Source organism: Silurus aristotelis (genome assembly GCF_946808225.1).
Source record: "Silurus aristotelis genome assembly, chromosome: 5".
NCBI lineage: Eukaryota > Metazoa > Chordata > Actinopteri > Siluriformes > Siluridae > Silurus > Silurus aristotelis.
In genome coordinates, this window is record NC_139578.1 from 8,517,822 (window position 1) to 8,532,012 (window position 14,191).

Sequence of the window (14,191 nt, forward strand, 5' to 3'; positions counted from 1 at the left end):
TTTTATGTCATCATCCAAAGCAAAATCTATGTCCATAAGCTCTTACTAACAAAGATGCTTAATTCAAAATAAAAAAAGTTGCAAACTTGCATCTCTTAACATGTAAAAAAAAAAAAACCTGCATGCCATTGAGGTTCGTTCCAAACAATTTAAATACAAATGTGACATAATTGGTACTTGAATGAAATTATTTGTTATTAATTGAGTGGCTTTTAACCTTCATACATGTAATTCTAAATGTTTTTCGTTTCCATAGTTGTACTGCATATGTATTATAAACAAAAGACAAAATGTGCATAATTCCTTTGGTAACATTGGTTTATTAATGTCTTAGTGTTATGGATTTTAGCATTAAGCAATGATTACTGAAGCGGTCATATTATATAAGTTTAATGGATCAAATTAAACAAGTACGAGTGTCAGTTGAACAAACCGGAGCACAATTAATCTTTTGCACCTCATAAAATAAATATAAGTTAAATTACTGTTAAAACAGATGTAGAGGCACAGTGCAAAAATAACAAAATTAGAAGGAGGTAGTAAAGTGCACTAAAGTCAACATTCTGACTGTTTTAAATTAAATTACTAACGTTAGAGTTAAAGAACTAGCAATGGCATGCACACTCTTATTTGAGCCCAAATATGAGGTCCTTGGTGCATAAAGATACAGCTGTGCTTTTCTGGTAGTTAAGCCTACACTTCATTCTGTCTCAATGACTTCAGCCCAGAAGCATTTTTCCACCTAGAAAATCTACTGTGTATAGGTTACTCCTTTCCTTTACTTGTGCAGACTGCAGAAACCTGATTACTGAGAATAAAAGCTTCAGCAGTCAGAGGCCATACGTTCAGGCAGAGCGGACATGCAGGTGCTGGGTGGGGTGAACACTTCAGGGTCACTGATGCCTAGTTCAAGGTCAAAGAAGCGAGTGGTCGTGGTCACGCTGCTGTTCTTGGTGTATGACTCATGCACGGGGTAGCAGTCTTTCAAGGTGTAAACTCCCACCCAGGTCTCATCTGTGAGAAAGACACAAATATATGCACTGTGGTAATATTTAGAAAGCTATACATGATGTGACATTTCTGGGTCAATAACCAAACTCCACCAAAACTTGATTTAATGCAACAATGACATTATCAGTGTCTATACAGACATATCCATTAACAAGTCACTAATTTATACACCTTAATGTAAAGCATTAAAGTAGATTTGAATCATAAAAAGGATATTGCCGAAAAACTATTTCAGACATTTGACCTCGCTGTGACCCCGTTTGTATTTTGAAATTTATTCCGCAGGATGGACAAAGTAATAACTTATTATTCTGGACTAACCTTTGCGAGCATGTTTTCGGTCGGACCACTCTTGGACCTCAATCATATCTCCAGGCCCACCAATGAAATACTGATCCTCATATGTGGAGTTCATTGGGATGTCATAGGGGTCCCAGACCTCAGTCAAATTGAGCTTAGAGCACGCCTTGGTGACTTGCTCAATCTGGAAATACACGCCACTCGTGTACAAGTAGATGTATTCAAAGAACCTTTGGAAAGAGTGACAACGTTAATTGAGGTACAAGCTAATGTGAACTGCAGGACGGGTATTATGAGAAGATTTCGAGAGGAAAAGATAACGCATTGGAGGAAAATGTGAAATACTCTACACTAACAGTTTTCATTTGTGACTTGAACAAAACATGACACAGTGAAAACTTGTACTATACTGCGCTTATGTCAATAGTGAAAAACAAAAGAAAGCTGAATTAATGTCTGAACTCAATGCAATTCACAATTGCACATCAGTTAATTTTTTTGCAGGGGAGAAACAATCATTTAATCACAGTTCTTGGGCTGTACTCGAGGGTTTAATTGTAATGGGAGAAGTGCATGAAAACATCATTTTCTAGAAAGCATTGCTGTCCACACAAAGGAACGTCAGTGCTTTAAATCAGTACTTTATATAAATGTATTAAAAACAATCATCAAAAAGTTAACAATAACATGATAGACACGTTAACACTTATTTACAGCTCTCAACAGGACCTATAAATGTTATAATCTTTTAATTAACATTAACATCTAATTAACAACAAATTAATGTAATTGTGGATCATAAATAATTGTGCTTGCTGGGTCTGAACACCATTAAAAACATTTATCCTGATAAATAATGGCCCACTTTAATACCTGACTCAGCAGATTTAAGATCCTGCCTGTCATACAGCTACTCCATATATACACAATGCTTTGCGTCACACACGTTAGAGTTAGAGATTATTTACATAAAAAAAGTCCTAATAAAAATATACTAAAAAAAAAAAAAAACGACTTATATGAACGAGTCAATTCTCAAGGTTCGGTTCACTGTATAGAGCCGACTCAAAGAGTCGATTCAAAGAGCCGACTCGTTGACATAACGGGATTACGATTTTTTTTGTGTATAGTGAAATTGCTTGTTAAACGTTTAGGGAGACTGAAACACTAATATTTCATTTCCAAAAATAAAACATAATAATACATCTTGTATTGTGTTGAGTGTTAAACAAGACGCTTCAGAGTAGTAATGATGAGAAGGTGAAATTAGACGTACGTACTTCTTACACGGTGTGTGTCCCGTCTTCTGTTCTAACACTCGTATGCGTTGGTTTTGTGCATCGTACGCCACAGCGGCGCGCGTGTTCCTCCCGGTGCTGTGGTCATACTGCACGGTGCGGCCCTCCCACTGCAGCGGGGCGACACACGGCTGCTCAGGGAGCCCGAGCGAGCTCACCCCTACCGCCCACACACACACCGCTAACACATGCACCAAGCCGATCCGCATTCTGCAACGTAAATACCTGGCAAGAGCGATACACCAGTAAAACAACTGCGATTACTTGCGTAGTACAGACAGCGCCTGCGCAGGTGCAGGGAAAAGCGTGAGCGATGTAACCAGGAGCGCGAGACCGACAGGGAGGAGCTTAGTCCGAGCAGCGCGTGCCAGCGGCAACTCGGAATGTGATTGGTCAAATAAAATGGAGTCAATGAAACATGCTCCAGAACGTGCATCTTTTTTTTTTTTTTTTTCTTTTTTTTTTGCGACACACAAATACTGATTAGATTAGATTAGATTAGATTAGATTAGATTAGATTAGATTAGATTAGATTAGATTAGTGAAGAAAAGAGTGCAGGCAGGGTGGAGTGGATGGAGAAGAGTGATAGCAGGAGTGATTTGTGATAGAAGAGTATCTGTAAGAGTGAAAGGGAAAGTTTATAGGACTGTGGTGAGACCTGCGATGTTGTATGAATTAGAGACAGTGGCATTGAGTAAAAGACAGGAGGTGGAGCTGGAGGTAGCAGAGCTGAAGATGTTGAGGTTTTCGTCAGGAGTGACGACGATGGACAGGATTAGAAATTAGTTTATTAGGGGGACAGCGCATGTAGGACGTTTTGGAGACAAAGTGAGGGAGTTTGGGGTGTATCGGTAGGAGAATGCTGAGGATGGAGCCACCAGGAAGGAGGAAAAGAGGAAGACCAAGGAGGAGGTTCATGGATGTGGTGAGGAAGACATGCAGGTAGTTGGTGTGAAAAGAGGCAGATGTAGAGGACAGTGGGGTATGGAGACAGATTATCTGCTCTGATGACCCCTAATGGGAGAAGCCAGAAGAAGAAGAGATTAGATTAGATTAGATAGATAGATGGATAGATAGATAGATAGATAGATAGATAGATAGATAGATAGATAGATAGATAGATAGATAGATAGATAGATAGATAGATAGATAGATAGATAGATAGATAGGTAGATGGATGGATGGATGCTCTATCTGTCACACCCTGCAGAATCACCTCATTTCTATTGCCAATACTTACAAACATAAATCAATAAACAAACACATGCAAATGGTGGTATTTTGGCCACTGTTGCTACCTCACAACCTCAGAGTCACTAGTTGTGGTCATATTCTATTTATTTGTGTATGTACTTACAAGCTAAATTGAATCTTTTATTTCATTATAATTATTTTGGTAATGTTTTAATAGTTAGACGGAAACCATTAGATGAAATCCATTCGAGGCTCACTGCTTTCCCTCTATATTATATATGCAAATGCATGAATATGTATTACAATAATTGAATATAATTGTATATAATTAAAATATATACGTAGCTGATCATACCCTCATATAAAAAAAATAAATAAAATCAATAGTTCAAAAGACAATCCCACTCCATACCGCTAGAGGGCAATATTTAATGTACCTGATGTTCCATTTTGCAGTAGTTTGTTCGTCTTTAATATGTTTCGTCGATTTTAATATGGCGATACTTCAACGTGGGAAGGCAGAGTGTAAATCGGAAAAGGACTTAGGCGAGAAAATGTCGGATCTGAGCGATGATGAAGCTCCGGAAGAAGTCACGTTTATCGACTCGAAAGCCATCGCAATGAAGAGCGTTAAAGACGCGAGGGATTCAGTTAAAAGGTACCCCGGTTTGTCGCTGCTCTCTCTTCGGATAGCACGCTGATCTAGGTTTAATCCCAAATCACTCGTGTTTAGTAGTGTAGTGCACTACCCAGCACATGTAAACAGTATATATTCAGCCTCTGTAGGAAAACTATCTAGGGTAGTAGAGATTATAGAACTCAGGCGCACTGTGTTTATAAAGTGGAGCAAGCATTTTTATGCACGTGTTACATGTGCAGTGTGGTTTAAACTTGAACGAAATATATAGTTACATCCTTTATCAACAGATTTCAATCAACACTACACTGTTACTACTGGAATGGGATATTTTACCTTCTAATCTACACTTTACCCGTAGGCATCAGAAATTCTGATTATTAATTAAAAACTGGTAAACAAGAAAGTTTATGAGTCATGATTACGAATCAATAGAAAGCGTTTTTTTCTCGTCATCACATCATTTTTCTCGTGGTCACGACTTAAATTTTCTGTCTATGCGGCATAAGAGCATTTTAGAAGAATAGAATGGCCTTTGTCACATACATTACAGTCCAGTGACACCCTTTTCTTTGCATTTAAAACCTGGGTTTTGAGCGCATGATTAGATATTATACAGTGCCACTGGAGCACAGAGGGTTAAGGGCCTTGCTGAAGGGCCCCAGAGTGGCAGCTTGGCGATTGCCTTAACTACTGAGCTGCCACTTTCCCCATGTTCAAGAGCAGGGGTCACCAACCGTTTTGAAACTGAGAGCTACTTCTTGCGTACCGGTTAATGTGAACAGTTTTCAGTTTGATCTGAAATAACAAATTTGCTCAATGTGCCTTTTACTATGTGTTATTATTAATAATTAATGATATTCATCTATGGTAAGGCACTGATCATGTTAATGATTTCTCACAATAATTATCAACACTGATTTAACAAAGTAGGAAACAGCTATTTTTAGAAAGGGCCCGTGGGCTACTCATGTGGTCCTTCCGGTCCTTGCCCACGGGCACCATGTTGGTGACCCCTGTTCTAGAGGCAGCATCACGGATAATAACCATTTGTGGCAGCGTGCACGTGAAAAATTAGGAAATTAACTTGTGATAACGAGAAGACAACTTTTGTAATATTGTTATTTTAATTTATTCTCCATTTATCAGAGGGAAAGAGCTGCTGAAAGAGAAGAGGCGAAAAAGACAGTTGCTTTTCCAAGAGCAAAAGGTACAAACATGTGCATCCGAGATCATATTTATTGCTGAATGTTTTTAATGGGATGAATTCTAATCACTAATATAATGTCTCCGGCTGTGTAGAAAAGCAGACTTTTACCAGAAACACTTTTGAAGGAATTAGAGACCGTGGCTCAAAAGTAAGTGATGCGTTCCTACTAAGAATATGTGCACATTTAATTATACTCGCTTTATTTAACGGGTTTTCCCGTTGTTTTCGTTCCTTCTAGAGAACCAAAGGTGGCAGAGCAGAAAGGTAAGATTGAAAACACTTCTGGCTTGTTTTCCAACTCTGATCATCTACATCTCTGTAATCTGGGTGAGTTTGCTTAAGGCTACCTTTACCTACAGGCAAGCAGAAGGAGAGCAAGGCAGAAAAGGTGAAGAAGAAGAAGAAGAAAAAAGGCCCTAAAAGGTAGGTGAAAATTGACTAATGTTCGAAGCAGATTTTCATACGCTCACTTATGAGGAAATCTACAGAACACAACAATGAACACAATATAGTTGCAGTGCCTGGAAACATTTATGGTTTTTGAGAAACACGTACATGTTTCTTTTGTAAATGCAACAAACTAGGTCATTTAACTGCATGAAGATTTATTTTGACCAAACAAATATAAATGTACAGATGTTAAACTAGAAATATACACAGTACAGACCAAAAGTTTGGACACACCTTCACATTCAAAGAGTTTTCTTTATTTTCATGACTATGAAAATTGTAGATTCACACTGAAGGCATTAAAACTATGAATTAACACATGTGGAATTATATATGGAATTATATACATAACAAAAAAGTGTGAAACAACTGAAAATATGTCATATTGTAGGTTCTTCCAAGTAGCCACCTTTTGCTTTGATTACTGCTTTGCACACTCTTGGCATTCTCTTGATGCCTACTTTGAAGAACCTACATATGACATATTTTCAGTTCACTTTTTTGTTATGTATATAATTCCACATGTGTTAATTCATAGTTTTGATGCCTTCAGTGTGAATCTACAATTTTCATAGTCATGAAAATAAAGAAAACTCTTTGAATGAGCAGGTGTGTCCAAACTTTTGGTCTGTACTGTGTATATAATATATATAAACTTTTGGTCTGTACTGTGTATATAATATATATAAACTTTTGGTCTGTACTGTATATATAATATATATATATATATATACAGTACAGACCAAAAGTTTGGACACACAAGGTCCAGAAAAGTTCAATCGGATTTAGGTGCAGTGACTCTGCAACTTTGAATAGTCCTTTGTGATTGATGCTCGTCAGACTGTATGAACATGGTCCCAACGTCACACTGTAGCATCTTAATCATAAAGCTGATCATAATGTCAAAACCGACACACACACACAAACCTTTTACCTGCTGCTTTCCGAATTTTTTTTCCTTGATGGTTCGAAGTCATCGCGCTAATCGCATTATCAGGTTCGGCGCGCCTATCGGTTCTTGGTTTGACATCGTCGGATAAGTCACACTGCCAGAAGTTCATCGGAGGAAAACGTTATCGCGACGGCTACTAATTGGCTGTCAGTGAACGTCAAAACAGCAATCAAAGACTACAGATTATAGAAATCTTTTAGGATTTAAAAATGACCAAATCTTGGCCAAAATCACTGTACACCTGCTTAACACTTAACTAAAGTTGGTTCCAATAAGCTGCAGCCCAAACAGAATTGAATGATGATGAGGTATGGAATGGTATTCATGTTGGTTCAGTATTCCTTTCACCCGGAATAAAAGTCTCCAACCTTTCCTGCTCTAAAACAACCCCAAACCATTAAACTTCCACTTCCATGTTTGACTGTAAATGTGAGGCAGTCTGCTAATATCTTCTCTCCTATTCTGTCTTCTTTTGGAGCCAAAAATGTCAAAAATTCCCCTGTCATCCCCTGTTCAATTCTGTGTGTTTGCTTTTTATCTAGTTTTTTTTTTGGATATAAAAGGAAAATGCATGTCTCAAAAACCAGAAAAACATTTGACAGACACTGAACATTTGATATGTTCAATCCAACCCATGTACCTAGAATGCATGTGATGTTGACTGGCACCACAGTGTTTCTGCACAGGGACACAATTTGTATTAAACTGCCAACACACCTGTGAATTTTGGCATAAAATCACCACAGAAGGTTGTCACTGTTGCTGTGAGGATATCGGTATTTGATTGGTGCTCGTAGCTGATGCTCAGATGTTAGTGTTGTGTCAAAATAATGAGATTGGAAGAATTGATAAAAAGAAAAAAAAATGATGTTGATTCATGAGAGAAGCTTTTTGTGATTCAGCTGTAATTTTCAGGTCGCATTTTGAAATCACAGGAAAACGTGAAACTCTTGACCACCTACCATTTACTCCAGTGCTAAATAGAAAATCCTGAACTGAACTCTTCTATGTTAGTAATCATACCTGACTGTCATAAGAGTTCAGCTCCGAGTTCATAGTTTTACTGGTTTCTAAAATGACACAGACACAATAATGTGCAGATCTCACAGCTTGCTTTAGGTTGCAGGGCAACTGCAAGGTGATGCGGGTGAAGGACAGCTCTGCCGATACCTCAATGCAGAAGTCGGCTATGGAGTTCATCAAAGAACGTCTGTATGGCCCTGGAAGCCTGAGAACAACCAGTAAGGAAACACAAGCTAATGCATATATCTTCAACCAAAAACTGCATTCGGGGACATGTTAAATATGGTTATATTGAAATATCTGTGAAGTGCATAAAGATTTTTTTTTCCCCAGGCAAACATTTAGTCGTTTGTTCACAGTGGCTTTTTACAGGACAAGCATTCAGCCATCTTGAGCATAACCCTTGCAGGTTGTATAGTTAGAATAGAAAAATTCGAATTAAAAGGTCTACTTAGTATATTATTACACAAGTTTGATATAAAAGTTGCTCAAGATGCATTTTCCCTTTAATGTGTGTTAGTGTATTCCACATTAATTTACATTCATTTATTACTTTGCCATTTGTTTTGTTTTTTATTTATATAATATAAAGTTGTAGCAAAAAATCTTTGTTTTTTTTATGTTAAAGCCTTATAAATGTTATTTGCGACAATCATATTCATAATCAATATTTACTATACCCTGTATTACGAACCTCATTGACTGTTTCTGAATACAATTTCTAGTGAAAATGGGCATGAAATGCTTCATGGCTATAAATCTAAATTCCATTCTTTAGCCAAAGTAAAGATATAACTTTGAGATATAATCTCTTATCTCTTTTTAGTTTTAGGCAGCAAGAGTAAATAATGCCAGGCTCACACAGTACAGTGCTTATGCATTTCTTTTTTTTTTCTTTTTTTTTTTAATTCTGTGCCTATATAACATGTTATAGGCAGAGATGCTCAAACCTTTTTTTTTTTTTCCTTTATTCTATGAAGAAGGAAAAAAAAAGTTGACATGGTTCCCCTAATTTATCATTTCATAATAATTTTAAAACATTGCTCTAATCTGCTCAACTAATGCAGCTTTACATTTAACATTTTCTAGTTCAGTGAAATTATAAAACAATGAAAACAAAATAATCCCATTATAATAGTACAATGCCTAATATAGCTATTCGACCTATAATTTAGTTTCATTTGTACAGAGGATTTAACAGAAATTGTCCCAAGGTACCTTTAAACCTTTAATTAAATACATTACAAATATAACTTTCACATTTATACATCGCTCCATATAAGTTAATGACTTATAAGTTTATACCTAATGAGCAGGCCAGTGTCAACAGTGGCAAGATAAAACTTCCTGAAATGGTATGAGGAAGAATCCTTTGGGCAATACAATTATAAGGTTGTAAAAGGTTACTTCCAGTGCTCGAATTGAGGGGGGGCTGCGAGGATCCGGGACCCCCATAAGGTATTAGGGTCCCCCCCCCGACGAGTAAAAGAAATAGACTTAATGGGGTCCCAAAGATTGTTTTATAAAAAAAAAACAATAAAGTAGGAATTGCCTACATTGTGTTGTTTTTTTTCTTCCCCCTGTACTCGGTAAAAATGGCATGTCGGGCCAAACATTGGCCCCCATGATCTAGTTTTGGCATCTACACATGGATACAGCATGACTAGTGTGGTTCAGTAATTATTTCTTAAGCGAAGTCAATTTTTGCCGTGCTACACCCGCTGAATTAAAATGATAGGACATGGTTCATGGCCAAAATAAACACTGATATGGAAATGTAGTAATTTCACAATATGTACTGCATACATACAGTAAACTGAGTATGTGTGAACCTTTTTGTAAGAAACTCTTAGTTGTGAGTGCTGAGAGACACTGCATTTGAATTGCAGCTACAGATCACACCTCTTACAGTGCATCTGGAAATTATTTACAGCGCTTCACTTTTTCACTTCCTTATTCCAAAATAATAAAGAAAAAAAATTAAGAATTAAGCTCAGGTGCATCCTGTTTCCACTTATCATCCTTTAGATGTTTCTACAACTTGTACGGAGTCCACCTGTGGTAAATTCAGTTGATTGAATATGATTTGGAAAGGGACACACCTGTCTATATCAGGTCCCACAGTTAACAGTGCAGGTTAGAGGGAAGGGTACAGAAAAAATTGTGAGGCATTGAAGGTCCCAATGGGCACAGTGGCCTTGATCATCTGTAAATGAAAGAAGTTTGGAACCACAAGGGCTTTTCCTAAAGGGGGCCGCCTGGCAAAACTGAGCAATTAGGGGAGAAGAACCTTAATCAGGGAGGTGACCAAGAACCCGATCGTCACTGTGAAAGAGCTCCAGCATTTCTCTTTACAGAAGAGCAACCATCTCTGCAGCATTGCACCAATCAGGCCTGTATAGTGGAAGCCACTCCTCAGTAAAAGGCACATGACCGCTCGCCTGGATTTTGCCAAAAGGCACCTGAAGGACACTCCGACCATGATAAACAAAATTTAACTCTTTGGCCTGAATGCCAAGCATCATGTCTGGAGGAAACCAGGCACTGCGTATCACCTGGCCAATACCATCCCTACAGTGAAGCATAGAGGTGGCAGCATTATGCTGTGGGATTGTTTTTCAGCGGCAGGAACTGGGAGACTAGTCAGCTTCGAGGGAATGATAAATGCAGCAATGCACAGAGACATTCTAGATGAAAACCTGCTCCAGAGCACTCTGGACCTCAGACTGGGCTGAGGGTTCATCTTCCAACAGGACAATATCCCTAAGCACACAGCAAAGATAACAAAGGAGTGGCTACAGGAGAACTGAGTGTCCTTAAGTGGCCCAGCCAGAGCCCAGACTTGAACCCGATTGAACATCTCTGGAAAGATCTGAAAATGGCTGTGCACTGATGTTCTCCATCCAACCCGATGGAGCTTGAGAGGTTCTGCAAAGAATAATGGGGGAAAAACTGCCCAAAAATAGGTGTACCCAGCTTGTAGCATCATACTCAAAAAGACTGTAATTGGTGCCAACCATACTTCTTTCATTCTTTTACATTGTCCTTATGGGGTATCGTTTGTAGAATTTTGAGGAAAATTATTAATTTAATCCATTTTTTAATAAGGCTGCAACATAACATAAAATTTTGGAAAAAAGTGGAGAGCTGCGAATATTTTCCGGATGCACTGTATTTACAGTTTGTAATGTGGCCATCATAAGAATCCCAGCTCATGATTAGTGTGAAATGTGCTAGTCATCTGTGTATTGCTACTTGCTTACTATTTAGTGTCTTTTTCAGATGCTGAACTTCTCTCTCTACAAAAGAAACGTGGACCCAATCAAGGAGCTGCAGTGCAGTTTGTGGATAAGAAATTGGGTAAGTTTAAACATGGAATGCTCATCTCTGGCAGTTTAATGTCAAAAATTAGCAAAAGCTAAAGGCTCTTTCTCAAGAATATCTTGGACCTCATACTTAATAGTAACAGTTCAGGGCTACACAACATTCGGAGTCTGATCCATTGATGTCTTATCCTCGTGAATGACTGAAGGGTGTAACGTGTTGGATGGTGAAAGTTTTGTTTGACGAGAAAAGTGTGTAAAATATTTTAGCATAAAATTTTAATATGTATATTTGAAAATTTGCCAATTATTTGAGAGAAGAAAAAAAACATTACTATAAATTAGACCACGTTTTCATGATTATTACTTAAAAGATGACATTTTTAAGGATGGATCCATGAATACAAAAGTGAACCAGGATTATCAAGACAATGGAATTATATAATCGGGATTTAGCCCTTGTTATAACAATAGATAAGAGCATTGTGTGCTATGTATAGTGAGGCATATTAAAGAGATTTCTTTCCATTATTACAATTCAACTATCTGTTCTTCTTTGAAGACCAATAACCTTAAGAATCGTGCCAAAGCGATTCTTCGATCACTTTTTTTTTTTTGTTTAGGTGAGTGGCATAGAAATGCTCTCTCTCATGAGATTTAAACCCAAAGAGTCTTGACACTGCATTCAGCCCGAGGGAATTCTCAACTATACAAGCGAATGAACTAGCCACCAGTGAACACATCACATTTATTACAACTCATCTAAGGCTGTCAATCTGAATTCGCAGCCAAATAATTACTTCATGATGTGCAGATTTATTGGCTGCTACTGCAAAATTGGACCGTGAAAGCCAGAATTTTTAAAAATGATTTTTAAACAGTTCATTACATGAGGTTTCCTCAGATAGCATTTATCACTCAGAATTTCCAGAACCCAAGAGGAGTGATCAATAGTCATGATGCAAGTACGCCATGTAGACAAAAGTTTGTGGATGCCTGACCATTAAAGTTCTTATGTGCTTTTTAAGCATCCCAATCCATATTTTCACTCTTCTGGAAAGAAGTTCCACTAGATGTTGGAGTGCGCTTATGGAGATTTTTGCTCATTCAGCCACAAGGGTGTTCGTAAAGTCAGGTACTGATGTAGTTGAGGTGAGGAGGCCTGGGGTGCAGTTAGTGTTTTAATTTATCCCACAGGTGTTTAATAGGGTTGATGTCAGAGCTTATAAAGCAGGCTACTCACTTCCACTCCAACCAAACTTAACCATATCTTCATGGCGCTGGCTTTGTGCACAGGGCTTATTGTGAAGCTGGAACAGGTTTGGGTCGCCTAGTTTAGGTAAAGGAAATTCGTAATTCTACAACATCCTATTTGGATCAATTGTGTGCCTCCAACTTTGTGTTAACAGTTTAGAGAAGAATCACATATGGCTGGAAAAGTCAGGTGTCCAACAAATTTTTGTTCATATAGCAAAAATAATGTTTATGTATAAAAAAGAGGGAAGGAGAAAGTGTTTGTGTGAACAGAGACTGCAAAAGACTGAAAAAGTTTTGTTTTTTAAAAAATTATATATAGTTGTTATGCTGTTTTTAACCATTAAACATTTTTGTGCAGGAGCTGAACAGAAGGCCAAGGCAGTAAAGTGCAACGAGAGGTTTATTCACAGACAGAAGCTCCTCTAAAGCTGAGATGCTTTTGATTTTCTTTTTTTTTTTTTTCTTTTGGTGCAGCAACATGACAACGACTGCCTGCTCAGATTTCCGCTGTTTCAGTCAACGTTGTTACACGCTGCTGTGTAGACCACTGAGACACACTGCTGTGAAACACTGTCTCATTGATTTGTGTCTGGAAGCAGCTTGTCGCTAAACGAATCATTAAGCATTGGCATCACCAACCTTGAACAGACTTGTTTTCGTTATTGTTAGCATTCTATGGAGTATTCTTTAAAAAAAAAAAAAAAAAAGTTAGAACATATTTTCAATAACGTCTAATATTTACTTTGTTTCACCGGGGTCCCCTGGTGGTCTAGTGGTTAAGATGCTTTCGGGAGAAGCCGAAAGAAAGAAAGTTTATTTACTTTGTTTCACCGAATTTTGTAGTTTAAATGGCTTTTATTTACATGTTGGTAAATAGTATCCTACTTTATACACAATTGCCATTTGACTACCTGATGATTGTCGGAATGTGCCTTTGCTTCTTCTGCAATTGGAGAAAGCGATGCTGTAGTGTTTACATTGCCATCTGGCCAGCTCTCTCATCCATATGTTCTGCTGGAACAGATCAGTTCCCAAAGCTTTTTCAATCCCACTGTTTTTCTCATTGGATTTCTCATAGTGTGCTGTTACAGCATATTAGAGACCTATGTATATCTCCACCAGTTTTACTTTGAATTTTTCATGAATATAAAAAATGGGGAGTGTAGAAAACCTTTCCTCTTTTGCTTTTGGGATCTAACAGTGAATCTGGAATCGGTTATGTTAGATGATTTTTTTTTCTCCCATTAACCACCAGTTAAATGTCTCCCTGTACTGTATGTATTGTCACCATATTAGAAATATACAGTAACCTATTAGCACCAAAATTGTGTGTTTTCATAGTGGGTTTTTTTTTTTTCTTTTGCAAAGGCCATGGGAATATGTAAATCTACCATGTCAAATGCTTTGTTTTTTTCAGGCTGAATGTAAATACTTCATTTCATAAGTGAATAAAAGAGTTTGAACAACCCAATGCAGTGTTTCTACAGAAATTGTGGGACGATAAATATTTGAGATTGGATGGATTCGGTTAGGAG

The 14,191-nt window shown here is 37.7% G+C and overlaps 2 protein-coding genes across 2 annotated transcripts; one reads left to right on the plus strand and one right to left on the minus strand.

The window, feature by feature from the left end:
• Positions 1-300: 300 nt before the first annotated feature.
• On the minus strand, positions 301-2,978 carry epdr1 (ependymin related 1). Its single transcript, XM_083542431.1, has 3 exons — positions 2,592-2,978; positions 1,333-1,541; positions 301-1,014 (listed from the first exon to the last, which is right to left on the minus strand). Exons 1-3 carry the CDS (start codon positions 2,816-2,818, stop codon positions 824-826), a joined length of 627 nt encoding a protein of 208 aa, XP_083398557.1. The 5' UTR covers positions 2,819-2,978; the 3' UTR covers positions 301-823.
• A 1,289-nt stretch (positions 2,979-4,267) lies between these two features.
• On the plus strand, positions 4,268-13,341 carry nol7 (nucleolar protein 7). Its single transcript, XM_083541883.1, has 8 exons — positions 4,268-4,462; positions 5,591-5,651; positions 5,744-5,799; positions 5,890-5,915; positions 6,011-6,074; positions 8,173-8,294; positions 11,359-11,436; positions 13,015-13,341. Exons 1-8 carry the CDS (start codon positions 4,299-4,301, stop codon positions 13,080-13,082), a joined length of 639 nt encoding a protein of 212 aa, XP_083398009.1. The 5' UTR covers positions 4,268-4,298; the 3' UTR covers positions 13,083-13,341.
• Positions 13,342-14,191: the final 850 nt, after the last annotated feature.